General features: G+C 52.9%; 4 protein-coding genes across 4 annotated transcripts; 3 read left to right on the top strand and 1 right to left on the bottom strand.

The window, feature by feature from the left end:
- Positions 1–3,135: 3,135 nt before the first annotated feature.
- On the top strand, positions 3,136–4,541 carry TRIREDRAFT_77557 (glycosyltransferase; the record flags this gene model as incomplete). Its single annotated transcript, XM_006965056.1, has 1 exon — positions 3,136–4,541. The coding sequence occupies exon 1, from the start codon at positions 3,270–3,272 to the stop codon at positions 4,539–4,541; it is 1,272 nt and encodes a 423-aa protein (XP_006965118.1). The 5' UTR covers positions 3,136–3,269.
- Positions 4,542–5,861: 1,320 nt separating this feature from the next.
- Positions 5,862–7,555, top strand: TRIREDRAFT_60752 (uncharacterized protein; the record flags this gene model as incomplete). The annotated part of the gene is made up of 2 exons (XM_006965055.1): positions 5,862–6,342; positions 6,411–7,555. The coding sequence occupies 2 exons, from the start codon at positions 5,862–5,864 to the stop codon at positions 7,553–7,555; spliced, it is 1,626 nt and encodes a 541-aa protein (XP_006965117.1).
- Positions 7,556–8,398: 843 nt separating this feature from the next.
- nmt1 (thiamine biosynthesis transporter) lies at positions 8,399–10,130 on the top strand. The gene is made up of 5 exons (XM_006965054.1): positions 8,399–8,493; positions 8,750–8,805; positions 8,865–8,967; positions 9,023–9,091; positions 9,150–10,130. The coding sequence occupies exons 2-5, from the start codon at positions 8,771–8,773 to the stop codon at positions 9,969–9,971; spliced, it is 1,029 nt and encodes a 342-aa protein (XP_006965116.1). The 5' UTR covers positions 8,399–8,493; positions 8,750–8,770; the 3' UTR covers positions 9,972–10,130.
- A 393-nt stretch (positions 10,131–10,523) lies between these two features.
- On the bottom strand, positions 10,524–13,673 carry TRIREDRAFT_106928 (uncharacterized protein; the record flags this gene model as incomplete). Its single annotated transcript, XM_006964901.1, has 1 exon — positions 10,524–13,673. One exon carries the CDS (start codon positions 13,671–13,673, stop codon positions 10,524–10,526), a length of 3,150 nt encoding a protein of 1,049 aa, XP_006964963.1.
- Between the last annotated feature and the right edge of the window lie 379 nt (positions 13,674–14,052).

The raw sequence follows: 14,052 nt of genomic DNA, 5'->3' as shown, positions 1-14,052 counted from the left end.
GGTATGTATTAGTAGTTCAGTACATACCAGCGAAGTGGTTGGTGATGTGACGCCACTGCCGAACGAGATCCGGAGGAGTGAGGAACTCGACGTTTTATAAGGATCTTCTCGATCCTCCATCGTACCAAAGCGATCAGAGCGACAGGAATAATCTCTTTATAATGTTGTCTGTCCTCGAGCTGATCATCTATTCTTGAAAAATTCTGCTTCATCATCAATCCGAATTTGCAGACCTTCTTCCCCAGAGGACTGTGCAGGAGGTCTTGAGCTCTTCGCCTCCGCTCAAGGTGGCACCGATGTAACGGTACGGCGACGCGGGCAAAAAGCAGCCAACCAGGTGTTGACAGCATACATTAAGCCCTTCGAAAGTTCCGTTTAAGCATGTCTCAGCCAGTCTCGTACCAAAAGATCTTTCCTGCAGCTACTGGCACAACAGGAAGCTGATCGGCGCATCGGGCTATGATGCTGCTCGTGTTCTAGAGTGTTCTCCGCGTGAACCCGAAGCTGTGACCGAGGAAGCCACATCTTGTTTGATGGATGGACCAAAAGCTCAACGTTCGACGGCTTGCAGCCATCACATATTCAATGGCCAGTTATCCTGAAGACTTTGAGGTCCAATGCGCTTTGAAGCCCCGTGTGCACTAGACTACCTACTTTGCAATGGGACATCAGAATGCGCAATTTGATGCTGATTATCACCGATCTTTACACATTGACCCTGCTGAAGCAATTATACACCTATGCCTCAAGATTCCCACTCCCCAACTTGCTGAATCATGATCGAACCCGCTGGGCTATGGACCATTCCATACCTAAGGTACCTATGATCAGTCTTCCCCTTGGATGGCCAACACACAGTGTCCCGCTGGATTATCGAACACGACGATTCAAGCATACTACAGATCACCGACAACATGACTAAAGCCGCCCCATATGTCAGCTCATCAACCTGGAAATGCAAGAGTATGTACGCGTAAGCTGGTCAGGATCAGATCCGAATTCTGTGATGCCTGAATTCCCCGTTGCACGTCCATGTAATTTGGCATTTTCTGGGAAGAATTACTCCAGAGATTGAGGCACCTTACTTGAGTAAATACGCAGAACATCAGCCTAGGTAGTTGCCAGTTCACTAGCTGCTCTCCTCGGTAAATGTATGCTCAGTCCTCAGACTCTCGAGTCCAATAATAAAGTAGGTGATGCTAACGACACTACAGAGAGAAGCCAGGAGCTTATGCAGAGCTAATTGGCCTGTCTCCATACTAACCAAGGCGGTGCCGCATGTCCGTTGGGAGATTTAGGAACTCTCAACTGCTCCTGACGCGTTACTATTACTACTCGTTTCCCAGTCTTTAGTAGACGCGTCTTCTCAGTTACCGAGATGCTCTGTCCCTTTTGACTGTAATATTGTGCTCTCACATCCGTAGTGTAGTGTATTTGCTCCCCTAAGCCCCCTGCAGAATAGCATCAATCTTCGCAATGCACACATTCTCAGAGAGAGAATTTCCTCTTTGGAAGTGTCTCGGATCCGGCAGTTGCCCAGTCGACCGGTGCAGGACCCAATTCGTAACTGCTCAGCATCTTTCACTCAGCTTTCAGGCACATCCTCGTGCATCTGCGATAGAGAAGCAGTCGTTAGCTATACTGCTGCGCTCTGTTGTCTGCGTTCAAGTTGGGTCGAAAACATGGACGTTTCTGATCTGTCCGAATCGAGATTATTTATCCGTCTTACGTTGTCGGAAACACTGGTGCCAAGTGGCTTGGCGTGGCTCGAATCCTCAGGGCTGAATATTCCCTGTTCATCAGGAGCCGTTATAGCCGGTGGGATCAAATGCTAGAACATGTGTTTGGGGTCTGGATGTCTCGAACCTGCAAGACTCCCCGAGCTATTAATTAGGTAATTTCTGAGAGGGGGGGTTATTGATCAATGGGTTGTTTTGGCATTTGTCCATCAACAAGCCACTGGCCACGAGGAAGGTTCTTCAGCTTGTCAACTCACAGACTGAAGAGAGCTGTTCCCATCTCTTCACGCGGAAATAACTTCACCTTGAAGAGCCAAGAGGCCAAGAGGTCGAAGAGCCGGGTATCGAAGCCAATGCAGATCGTGGACCATCAACTAATGACTGCGGTATCCACTGTGAAGATCCCGAGATGCTGGAGCTTTCAAACCGCGTCGTCTCTGGTATTACGCAAAGTCACGCACTTTAAACTTCACACTTCCCCTGAATTAGGCCCGCAAAGGGCGTAGAAACTAGCCGGAATCATGCAGCGTGGAGAGTTTATTGTGGCCCAGAACGCAGAACGAGGAGTTGCCCCTGTTTTGCTTCTCGGTATTACTGGAGACGTTAAGTTTCGTCAAAGGCTAGTTAGCTAGTCTTTGACGATCCAGACTTTGACCTCACAAACATTACATGTCCTGCTGAAGTCGAATGAAGTAGCATCAGCGGACAGGTACCAGATCGACATGTCTCCTGAGCCCACTGGTAACAGTCCCGCCCCTGAGAGGAATTGTGAACTTTGGGTGACCGTCACAACTTTAATTCTCTTTCTTTTGCGCTTCCGGGCGCCAGAACCGTCAGCACGTTGTTTTTGAAGCCGGAGCCACTTGCATGAAAGGGCTGTGCAAGACGACACCATCTCGTACTTCGTATCGCCCCTCTCTCCCCAGGTGGCTATGAGCAACTGCCCAGATCCCACAACCCTTATGCGCACACTAATGCGGGCTGTTCTCATAACAAGTTCTGCTAAGAGCGTGTCTGAATGTACATACATGTAGCTAGCCAGAGGTGACGAGTCCTCCTCATGTAGGTAATCTTGGGGCGAGCGAATAACGAGGCTCCGGGTGGCACCACGGCTGGACTGGATCGACACCCCGTCTACGTCAGATGCCCGAAAGCTGGAGGCGCATGATACATGGCATGGCATTGCAATACGGGGGGGCTCTGCGCCTCATCAAGACTGTTAGGACATGGATACAGCGGTTTTCCCACCAACTAGCGCTTATTATTACCCGTTGTCTTCGTCGGTCATTGTTTGAGGATCGAGGCTGTCCGAAAGCACAAGTGACTGTTCTTTCTAGGAGACTGTCCCGGCGTAACGTGGAGTTGGTACGAATGGCTGAAGCAAGATGAAGATCCCTGCGGGTTCTCTTTCATATTAGTAGGCTACTCGCGCCTGAAGAGCGTCATTCCGAACACAGTTCCCTCCCTCTTAGACAAACTGCATTGCCGTTCTCGTTCATGTTGGAGAGGTTGTGACAAGAGAATGTCCTCATGAGTAAACCGACTTCTTCGTTATTGCGGCACGCTACCGATCTCCGCGTCCTCAACTTCGTCCTCTTCTTGATATGGCTGATTGCGATCCGGTACTGTCAAGTAACGACATACTATGACCCGTCGTCGTACTTCTTTCGCTCTGATGCCGCCTACGAACCATTCTACTCTGCCGTTAGAGAGCAGGAAGCCGACGACTTCCTCGCCTCACGAGACTCACACCACGACCGAATAACAAAAGGGGTAACAGCAAGCGTCCGACGTGCCGCCCCATCTTATTGTATCGGCATCCCAACTCTGCAGAGAGAGAGGGCGCAATTCTTCCCGAGAACAGCGGCATCCCTCGTTGATACCTTAACGCCCGAACAGCGAGAACTCATTCACATTGTCGTTCTCTTGTCCGATGACGATGCGACGGAGAACTTGGCTTTTGGCCAGGACTGGCTCCATGCCATTGCCGACACAGTCATTGTCCATGAAGACACGCCAGAGGATTTGGTGTCCGAGAATGGTTACCAGACGATACCACGACACTTCGAATTAGCGGCCAGAGACGAACGAGTGAGACGCGACTATGCTGTTCTTTCTGAGACGTGCCGTCGACAGGAGGCGGACTACTTTATTCTCGTTGAAGACGATGTTATAGCCGCGAGGGACTGGTTCGAGCGACTCCAGGCAGCAACGCCTCTGGTGAACGAGCGAGCGGTTGCCAAACGCCAAGATTGGCTTTACATTCGACTCTTCTACACGGAGACGTATATGGGATGGAACTCTGAAGAATGGGGTATATACTCACGGAACATTGCTCTTATATACGTAGCCGTGCTCGGTCTCATGCTTGCACTCCGCTACCTCCACCAGATGGCATCGCCCTCTCACAAGGAACGAGCATCTAAACACGCAAAGCTCTTGATGGCAAACATACTGATGATATGGGTGCCACTGTTCATTGGACTCGGATTCATGGCTGGTCGGTTGACAGTCAGTCCATTGCCGACCGGGGTGTTGGAGATGCCGCGATACGGCTGTTGCAGCCAGGGCTTGGTGATACCAAATCGGCATCTGCCCTTGTTGAAAGAGAGATTATTGGAATCTCCATTTGATCTGCCTGCGGACTCGACTATCGAGAAGACGGCAGATGATTTTGGATTGGGCAAGTGGGCGGTCGTGCCAAGTGTTTTGCAGCATATCGGAGCGAGAGGGTCGTCGGCGAAAGGAGGCGCCATCAAGTCGACGTGGAATTTCAGTTTTGAAAGATTTTACTCAGCTTAGACTGCGACATATACCCTACGTACGTTATATACCACCTTGTGACTTCGTTCCATACCAAAACATTCTGATTGCGACTGGTTCAGTCCCTCTTGGTGTTAAGGACGCGAGGGAGGAGTCGGGCGAGAGGCTGTCTCACAGCTGCTGTGTAGTTCGGAAATCGTGATGCGTCGTACAAGAAACGAGTACAGCAAGGGTTTGCCGAATCCCTACGCGTATTGTTTGCACCAGCATAAGACTAGAACTACATGGCCTCAATTCATCAACCCCCCGCCAACTGACGAGCGACCTCAGTTTTGCACATCCATATGACGGGAGCGCAGGTCAAGTACGAATCGCTTCTCGACGACTCAGTTATGCTCTGATGACGAGTATACCAGCTCGGACAGGTCTGAGTCTGAATGAACCATTGTTTGTCTTCATATTCCACGAACAGAGGGCTAAAGAAAGGAAAAAGATATATACTACCTTGCCTATACCTGGAGGTGGGCTAGATAGGGGCCATACGACCATTGCATCGTTTCCAACGCTGTGGAACAGTTTCAAGACGGGACCTCTTTCTGGGAATGAGACAACAGCCAGCGACTACACAGCCTATCTGGGCAGGTTGAACAGCTGTAAAACAGCGCCTCAGTAGAGAAGACCAGCAGCTCTCTCGCTCTTTAATACTCCGCCAGACAGAACATGGTATCAAGGCGAACATCGAAAGGCACGCATCCGAATCTCCATTCTGAGCTATAAGCCAGATCAGCTTTTTTCGTAGCAATCATAGGTGAACACCCTCTTGACTTTACATTGGTTGAATCACGTCACACAGCAACCTTTGGAGGGGGATCTGCCCTAATATGTTTAGAGAAAATTTGGCTAATACTCATTCTCATCCTTGCAAACAGGCTCTTACACTTGTCCCTGGTTGGTGAAGTACTCCCGCGTCTTCCCGCAGAAATCCATAGCAGTGTTTCTGTTCGGTCACATCTTGAGATGGAATTCCGCGATTGCCTGAGAAAACCCAAGCCCTGTTGCTTGCATGTGTGAATGTAGATGTTCAATTGGCGGCGTTCTTGCTGAACCGGGGGGCGATGCGAGCCTCTTGAGGTTTTCGTCGGCTGGTGGCAATCCATATGGGGTTCGCATATGCAGGCGACGTGCAATTGCGCAAGGATCAAATCCAAACAAAAGGCAACGTTAGTATTGGCAACGCTCGTTTGAGTACCACCAAAAAGACGGATATATAAATATATCTGCCGTGTTGCAGTCGAACACCATGCTGTCGAAATCCGGCGTCTCACCACATCTCCAGCAGTCTCGCCTTCACGTCCCACCATGCTTCTCCTCCCCACGATCAGTAATGTAGCCCTCATTCTAGGCGCTGCCTTTTCTTCAGCTTCTTCTCCCGTGGACGTATCGACTCCGAGCTGTGAGGCGAGCCGATTCCTCACCATCTCCACGACAAACGGCCCCATCACGGGTCATCCGGCGTCCAACTCGGCCTGCGTGCTGGAATACTTGGGCATTCCGTTCGCGCAGCCGCCAGTCGGCGACCTTCGTTTTGCGCCGCCTGAAAAGATCCAGTCACAGAAGCCCTACATAGCTGCAAAGTTCGGCGCCGATTGTCCCTTGACGCCGTCGAAGCTCGTCGACTACCCCGGGTTTACGCCCCAGGCGCAGCGGATTGTCAACTATTTCGCCTCTGCGGCGGGAACCCCCCAGAGCGAAGACTGTCTCACTCTCAACATCTGGGCCAAGACGACGCAGACGTCATTGGCGTCGGAGAAGCCCGTCTTGGTCTTTTTCTACGGAGGCAGTGAGCAACAGAGCCCCCCTTCAATTCGTCGAGGAGTCAATGTCGTGAGGTCTGACAATAAAGAGCAGGGTTCACCATTGGAAACACAGACAGCCCTTTCTACTCTGGCAAATACTTTGCCGACGCAGAGGACATCATCGTCGTCACAGTCAACTATAGGCTCAACGTCTTTGGCTTTCCGGGAGCCCCTGGCGAGACGCAAAACCTCGGTCTCCGCGATCAGCGAGCAGCTGTCGAATGGGTCCGCGACAACATCAAGCACTTCGGCGGTGATGCCAACAAAATCACCATCTCTGGCCAGTCTGCCGGAGGAGTTGCCGTCGACTACTGGGCGTATGCATACCAGGAGGATCCGATCGTCCACGGCGTCATTGCGCACTCGGGCAATGTTTTCAGCTTCCCAGTGAATGCCGCTGGCGTTTCTGAAAGGAACTGGAAGACTGTTGTGGCTGCTGTCAACTGCTCTTCTGCTGGCGATGCCATGGCTTGCATGCGCAAGGCCGACTGGCAGGCCATCAAGGCGGCTGCAGCAGGCATCAAGCCCACGCCGAGCAGCAGCGTTCTGCGATCGATACCAGCGTTCTACCCGATGCCGGATGAGGACCTCGTCTTCTCCGACTATCTCAAGCTGACCAGCTCAGGCAGCTTTGCAAAGGTGCCGCTCCTGTTGGGAAACAACAACGACGAAGACGGTTACTATCGCATCCCGGCGTTTCCCTCTGGTGTGATACCGACTGCCGACCAGGTCGCGTCTTTTCTGCTCGAGTCCTTCACCTGCCCCGTGTCCCACCAAGCCGGTGCTCGCCGCGATCACGGAGTTCCGGCCTGGGCGTATCGCTACATGGCCGACTGGGACAACACTCGCCTCTATCCGACCAGCGGCGCCTATCACGGCGTCGATCTGCACATGGTGTTTGGGGCGTCAGCAGACGTCAGCGGACTGCCCACGACTGCGGATCAGAGGAGCCTGACGAAGCTGATGCAGCATGCTTGGTTTTCGTTTAGCAACAACCCGACATCGGGACTTGGCAGCATTGGATGGCCCCAGTTTGACCCGGATGCTGCCTCGTTGATCCTTCTGGGCCAGGACAACTCTCCAGAGCCTCAGTTTGTGTCTCCGTCGCAATTCGATCATGCTTGCCCAAACATCACGTTGGCAGGCATAGGAACGACTGTGCCTGCAGTCGCCGATGCAATATCGCTGCCGCTGTAGACAATATGTAGGCGACTTTGGCTGAGGCCTACAGTAATGATGAATGATATGAGTTACGCCGGCTTTCAATGGATTGATAACAGATGTGATTTTCAACACTAATACCGGAGGGCCTTTCTCCACCCTAGCTATCCAGTTTGATGAGAGCTGTCATCGCTGTTTGTTCCTATTGGTTAATGCTAAGCCCTCGCTCGATACACAACTACTACGTTACTTTAGGCACTGGTGAAAGGCGATCAAAGTATTCTGTACACGGCAGATGTGCTTTTGATGAGGGTCGTACATGTTTCACGGTATCACTAAAGCCGTGCCATCAAGACGCATGCATCTGGCTTTAGACATCACAACAGCTTAGATGAACGATCAATGAAGCCTGATATGTGATAGGCTGTTGAACCCTCTATCTAGACTTTGGAAGGGGAATCAATCGTTATTACTTTTCCGCTGCAGCAAAGATCGTGATCGTGAGGCTGTTGTTATATCAGCCTCGTCCCACCTGAGCAGAAGCTTCCATAGTAACTCCTGGCATCTACCAGTCAACAATCATCACGTTTACCGGGATTCTACATTCCTGTCCTCTCAAGTACAATCTACCTGTCATTTCTTCACCCATCCCATCGTATGTTCACGCCCGGATATTGACGGGCATATCGAACATCCAGATAACATGCGCGATATCTGACCCGGGCCATGACATAATTAATACCCACCGTGAGATTGAGGGGTAAGTAAAGCTTTTGACATCCTGAGCTCCCGGTCCTCAAATCTCTCTTCCTCTCTTCTCTTCCCTCTCACAACTCATTCCTCTTCTGTTCACAGATTCTCCTTAGTCTTCACCACAGAAACGACCCAATCTCAAAGAAAAAAACAATTCCGGTACGAGGCTTGCCTCCGAGGAGCCATGTCACTTGTCGCAATGGAACTATCCAGTCATCGAGGTAAAGTAGACTGAGCAAGCATCCGGGTGTTCGACCTGACCTATTGTGCTGCTTCTCTATCCATAAATACACTCGCTCTTGGTCGTCGACCCATGAGCTTTCAGGCTGGGTGTTGGACACGAGACGCAGCATGATAGAGCAGGTTGATCTGAGAAATACCGGCGAACTTGATCTGGATAATACCAGCGAAAGGATCTGCTTCTTGGGCTTCCCCCCCTGCTTCCCCAATCAACAGTGTGCAGACTAACCCACGTAGCTTTTTGCTCGATCCTCCAACATGTCGACGGATAAGATCACGTTCTTGGCCAACTGGTCAGACTTTTATCCTCGTCTATTTGGCTAAGTGCTCAGCAGGGTTAACACAAAGACAGGCACGCCACCCCGTACCACGCCCCCGTATACCTCGCCCAGGCGAAGGGATATTTCAAGGATGAGGGCATCAAGGTTGCTCTTCTGGAGCCCAACGACCCTAGCGTGTGTAACCGTGGCCCAAGACTTTCTTAAACCATAAACTCACCCATCTTCACAGGATGTCACCGAGATCATCGGATCCGGCAAGGTGGACCTCGGCTTCAAAGCCATGATTCACACCCTTGCTGTAAGAATGATGTCTTCATTTTCTATAGGCGCACATTACTCACGCGCAATGACCTTAGGCCAAGGCCCGTGGCTTCCCAGTCGTGTCCATTGGCAGTCTGCTCGATGAGCCGTTCACCGGCGTCATCTACCTCAAGGAGTCCGGCATCACCACCGACTTCCGCTCCCTCAAGGGCAAGCGCATCGGCTACGTGGGCGAGTTCGGCAAGATCCAGATCGACGAGCTCACCTCCCACTACGGCCTCACCCCTGAGGACTACACTGCCGTCCGCTGCGGCATGAACGTCTCCAAGGCCATCATCAACGGCGAAATCGACGCCGGCATCGGCCTGGAGAACGTCCAGATGGTCGAGCTCGAGGAGTGGCTCGACAAGCAGGGCCGTCCCAAGACGGACGTGCAGATGCTGCGCATCGACGAGCTCGCCGAGCTGGGCTGCTGCTGCTTCTGCACCATCCTCTACATCGGCAACGAGTCCTTCATCGAGAAGAACCCCGAGAAAGTCCGCGCTTTCCTCCGCGCCGTGAAGAAGGCCACGGACTTTGTGCTGGCCGATCCCAACAAGGCCTGGGCCGAGTACGTCGACTTCAAGCCCGTCATGGGCACTGAACTCAACCGCAAGATGTTTGAGCGCAGCTTTGCCTACTTTTCCAAGGACCTGAAGAATGTTCAGCGCGACTGGAACAAGGTGACCAAGTACGGACAGAGATTGGGAGTGTTGGATGAGCAGTTCAAGGCCAACTACACCAACGAGTTCCTTAGCTGGGAGCTCGAGGCCGACTCTCAAGACCCTACTGGTGACCAGAAGCGCATGGTTGAGCTGCAGTGCGACGTTGCCTGCCGAGGAGGCTTCCGCCGTCTCCCAGCCGTAATCAAGGCTTAAGCTCAAGTCCTATATATATGCCCACGAGTCATTTGACCCAGTGAGTGTATGCAGTCTGCCGTCTTCACTCATTGCCGAAGCAGCCTGCCGATCTGGCATCACCACGCTCATTGCGCCTAGTCGCTCATTAGCTATATATCTTTGCCAGTAACAGAAATGAAAAAAAGAAAATCGATGCCGGACAATGATTGCTCGCATGTTCCGTGTATCATCATCAAGCCGTATGAGACCTACCTGCAAAGGCCATAGGATCGCAAGTCCCTACGATGCCAAAACCTCACCACCGTAGGTACAGAGTGCATGTGCTGCCTACCAAGAGGAAGGACAGCTCAGAGCACATGCAATAGGAGGCGGTTTCCCTCGAGCTCAGCATTGGCATGCTTTGACACTGAATCATTCAGGATCATTCTACATTTCAACCTGCATTTGACCGTAACTCATCTACTTATACGTAGCATCGTAATACAATTTTCCTCCACTCCCTTCCAACCCGCAACATAACATCGCCGTTATCATTCCTACCTCCCAACCATCACTTCCAAATCAACCAAACTACCATGCAATCTTCGCAACAGGTCCATTAGGAAACAACCGGACAATCAACTTCCGCACCTCATCCAGCATCAAAATGCCCAACGCCAGGGGAATAGGAATCAACCAAAACTCGATAGGCACCGGCGCCGTCAAGAACAAGCTATGAATGCCCGGAACCTCAGTGACGAAGATTGCAATGGCAAGACTGATCATCATGCTAAGCAAAAGCCAAGGGTTGCGTCTCTTCTCGGTGAACGGATCGGCCTGGACAATGCTCAGGCGACGATTCCGCACAGACAGGATGTTGCCCCATTGGAGGATGACGAGAGTGACAAAGTAGACGCACTGGCCAGTGTAGTTGAAGTGGTTGAGCTGCTCCTGGGTGTAACCGTGGAAGCCCTCGGAGTAGCCCTCGAAGAGGAAGAAGAGCTCGTGCACGGGGATGCCTGCCTTCTTCCACATGTACAAGAAGAACATGGAGTGAGCGCAGATAGTCTCAGCCGTGCCAGTGAAGAGATATGCCTGGGCGTAGATCTTGAAGTTGATGAGGTGGTCCTTTTTGTGGTTCCGAGGAGGCAGCGACAGGAGGTCAAACTCTTCCTTTTCCATGATGAGCGAGAGGGACAGGAACAGATCGGTGAAGACGCAGATGATGATCATGAGGAACGAGCTTAGAGGCAGGGGAACGCCAAAGAAGACATTGACGAGGACGGGCCAGATCTCCGACCAGCTACCGGCGGGAAGAAGGTACGCAATGACCTTTTGCAAGTTCTGGAAAACGAGTCGGCCAAGACGGATCGCATCGATGATGCTATCAAAGCGATCCATCAAGACGAGGTCAGCCGCCTCAATGGCAACGTCGCTCCCGGACACAATGGCAACGCCGACATCTGCAGCACGCAGAGCCGGCGCATCATTCACTCCGTCGCCAGTCACGGCCACGACGTTGTCTCTCTTGCGGAACTCCTCCACAATGCGCAGCTTCTGCTCCGGCGTCGTCCGCGCAAAGACAATCTCCTGATACTCGCACACGATGCTCCAGTCGTCGTCGGAGAGACTCCCCAAACTATGGCCCTCGAGAAGGAGGCTGCGACACTCTCCTGCGATGCGAGCACTGTTGAGCTTCTTCACTGCGTCGGCGTCGTTGTTGGCTTGCACGATGGCGATGGTGTCGGGGTCGCGCTCGCAGGTGAAGATGCCGACGTTGCGGGCGATGGCGGCGGCAGTCAGGCCGTAGTCGCCAGTGACCATGAAGAACCGCGTTCCCGCACGACGACACTCTCTGACGGTGTCCAGCGTCTCAGGGCGAGGAGGATCGGTGATGCCCAGGATGCCGACGACGATGAGATCCTCCGTGGCGCGGCTGGTGACTTCGTCGCTGAAGGCATTGGTGCCTACGGCCTCCTGGCAAACCATGTTTTTCATGCAGAGTACAATGACGCGCTCGGCGTTCTTGGAAAGCTTGTCTTGGTATTGCTTGAAAGCAGCCTTTGCCTCAGCGTCCAGAGGCATGACGCAGTTGGATTTGCGCGACCAGTAGGCTGAGCAGGTAGGCAGGAGGACGTCAGGGGCTCCCTTGACAAAGACCTGGAACTCGTTGAGGCCCTGACACTCGGAGGGACTCTTGTACATGGTGAGCATCCACTTGTTCTTGGAGTTGAAGGGGATCTGGAAGACTTTGGTCGGCTGTTCTGCTTTCTCCTTGTTTGAAGGAGCTGCCGCGGAGAATCGAAGAACAGCGCCGTCGGTAGCGTTGCCTTGAATGGTGCGCGAGGCGACAGGTAGATGAAGCGTGGACGGCTCAAAGGTGGCGTCGTTGCACAGAGTAGCTGCCTGATGAAGCTTCTTCACGCCGGCATCAACCTGGTCGCCAGAGAGACTGTTGTAGATGTCCTGAATGGCAATGGGCTCGTCGACAAAGGCAACAGAGTTGACGTGCATCTGATTCTGCGTCAGGGTACCCGTCTTATCAGAGCAAATGACATTGACACAGCCCAGAGTCTCAACCGTGGCGAGGCCCTTGGGCAGGACATTCGCCGCCTTCATGCGTCTCGCGACCATCATGAGAGTCAGCGCAACAGCGACAGGCATGCCCTCGGGGATGAAGGCGACGACACAGCCCATGACGTTGTTGAGCATGGCCACGACGTTCATGTAGCCGGGGTGATCTTTGCGCAGCCACCCAAGCCATGTAAACAGGATGAGGAGAGCGAGGACAAGAGTCAGCGCGACAATGATGTACACGAAGCGCGTGATCTCTCTCTGGATCAGCGTGGGCCGTTCCTTGGCAGTGGCAGTAGCAGTCGCGATCCGGCCCATGACGGAGCGAGGGCCGGTGAGGACGACGACGCCCACTCCGCTGCCGTTGACGACGAGGGTGCCCATGAGAGCAATGTTGCGGCTCTCGAGGAAGTTTTCATCCGTCTGGTCGACCGAGGCCTCGATCTCATCCGACTCTCCAGTCAAGACGGCCCGGTCGAAGCGGAGGTCGCCGGAATGGCTGATGATGCGCATGTCCGCGGGCACCTTGTTGCCGATATTTAGATGGACAACGTCGCCGCTCACGAGCTCGGTGGCACGCAGCTTCATCAGCTGGCCGTCACGAAGCACCAACGCCTCAGAAGGCAACAGATCGGTAATGGACTTCATAGTACGCGAGGTGGACCAATCCTGAAAAGCGGAAAAGCTTGCCTGAAGCACAATGACAATGATGACAAGAATAGCAAGAGCCAGATTCGTCGGCGAGGGCGGGTTGCTCAGGGGCCGCCAGCAGATGAAGAAGATGACGACGCCCACCCACAGGACGGAGCAGAAGCCGCCAAAGACGTACGTGAGGATCTTGCGGAGGTAGTTTGTCTTGGGATGAGGAAGCGTGTTCCTGCCATCGCGCTGGAGCCTCAGCTCGGCGGCACTCCTCGACAGGCCGTCGTCTTGGGAGACGTTGAGCTGCTGGCAGAGCTGGTCCACCTGGAGCTCGTGAAAGGTCAAGTTGGAAAAGTATTCCTCCTTGTTCTCCTTCCGGGGCGCCTTGGCATCGGCCAGGTTATCAGAATCGACGTTGCGGGACTCGGAGACGTGGATGGACAAGGTGCGATATTCAATCTGGACCCCCGAGTATGGCGAAGCAGCAGCCCGCTCGCGGCGACTGCTGGCCGAGCCACGGCTCATGGACCTCTTGCGGAACGCTGAGCGAGGTTGGTCGCGGTCGAAGGCGTTGCTGCGACCGGCAGCGTCTGCAGGATGAGAAGCATCGTCGAAAGTGATGCGGAGGTCGACGTTGGGCTCTTTTTCGTCGGACTCGGGCGTCATGTTTTCAGACATGGTGAAAGGGGGAATGGGATCAACAAGATATAAGAAGGCTTGAATGATGATATTCAACAAATCTTTGATTTTTCAGAGCCCTTTCTGTTACAAAAGAGAGCAGTAGAAAGAGACAATTAAGTTTATACCAAGCCAGATGTCTTTTCAACAACAAGTTCTTTCGCAACGAAGAAGCCGATGGAAGAAAGGAGGTAAAGAATCAAACAAGCAGCGAGAAGCAAGAGGC

Source organism: Trichoderma reesei, assembly GCF_000167675.1.
Source record: "Trichoderma reesei QM6a unplaced genomic scaffold TRIREscaffold_8, whole genome shotgun sequence".
Classification (NCBI taxonomy): domain Eukaryota; kingdom Fungi; phylum Ascomycota; class Sordariomycetes; order Hypocreales; family Hypocreaceae; genus Trichoderma; species Trichoderma reesei.
Note: the sequence above shows the minus strand (reverse complement) of the source record. Positions and strands in the feature narration are given on the sequence as shown.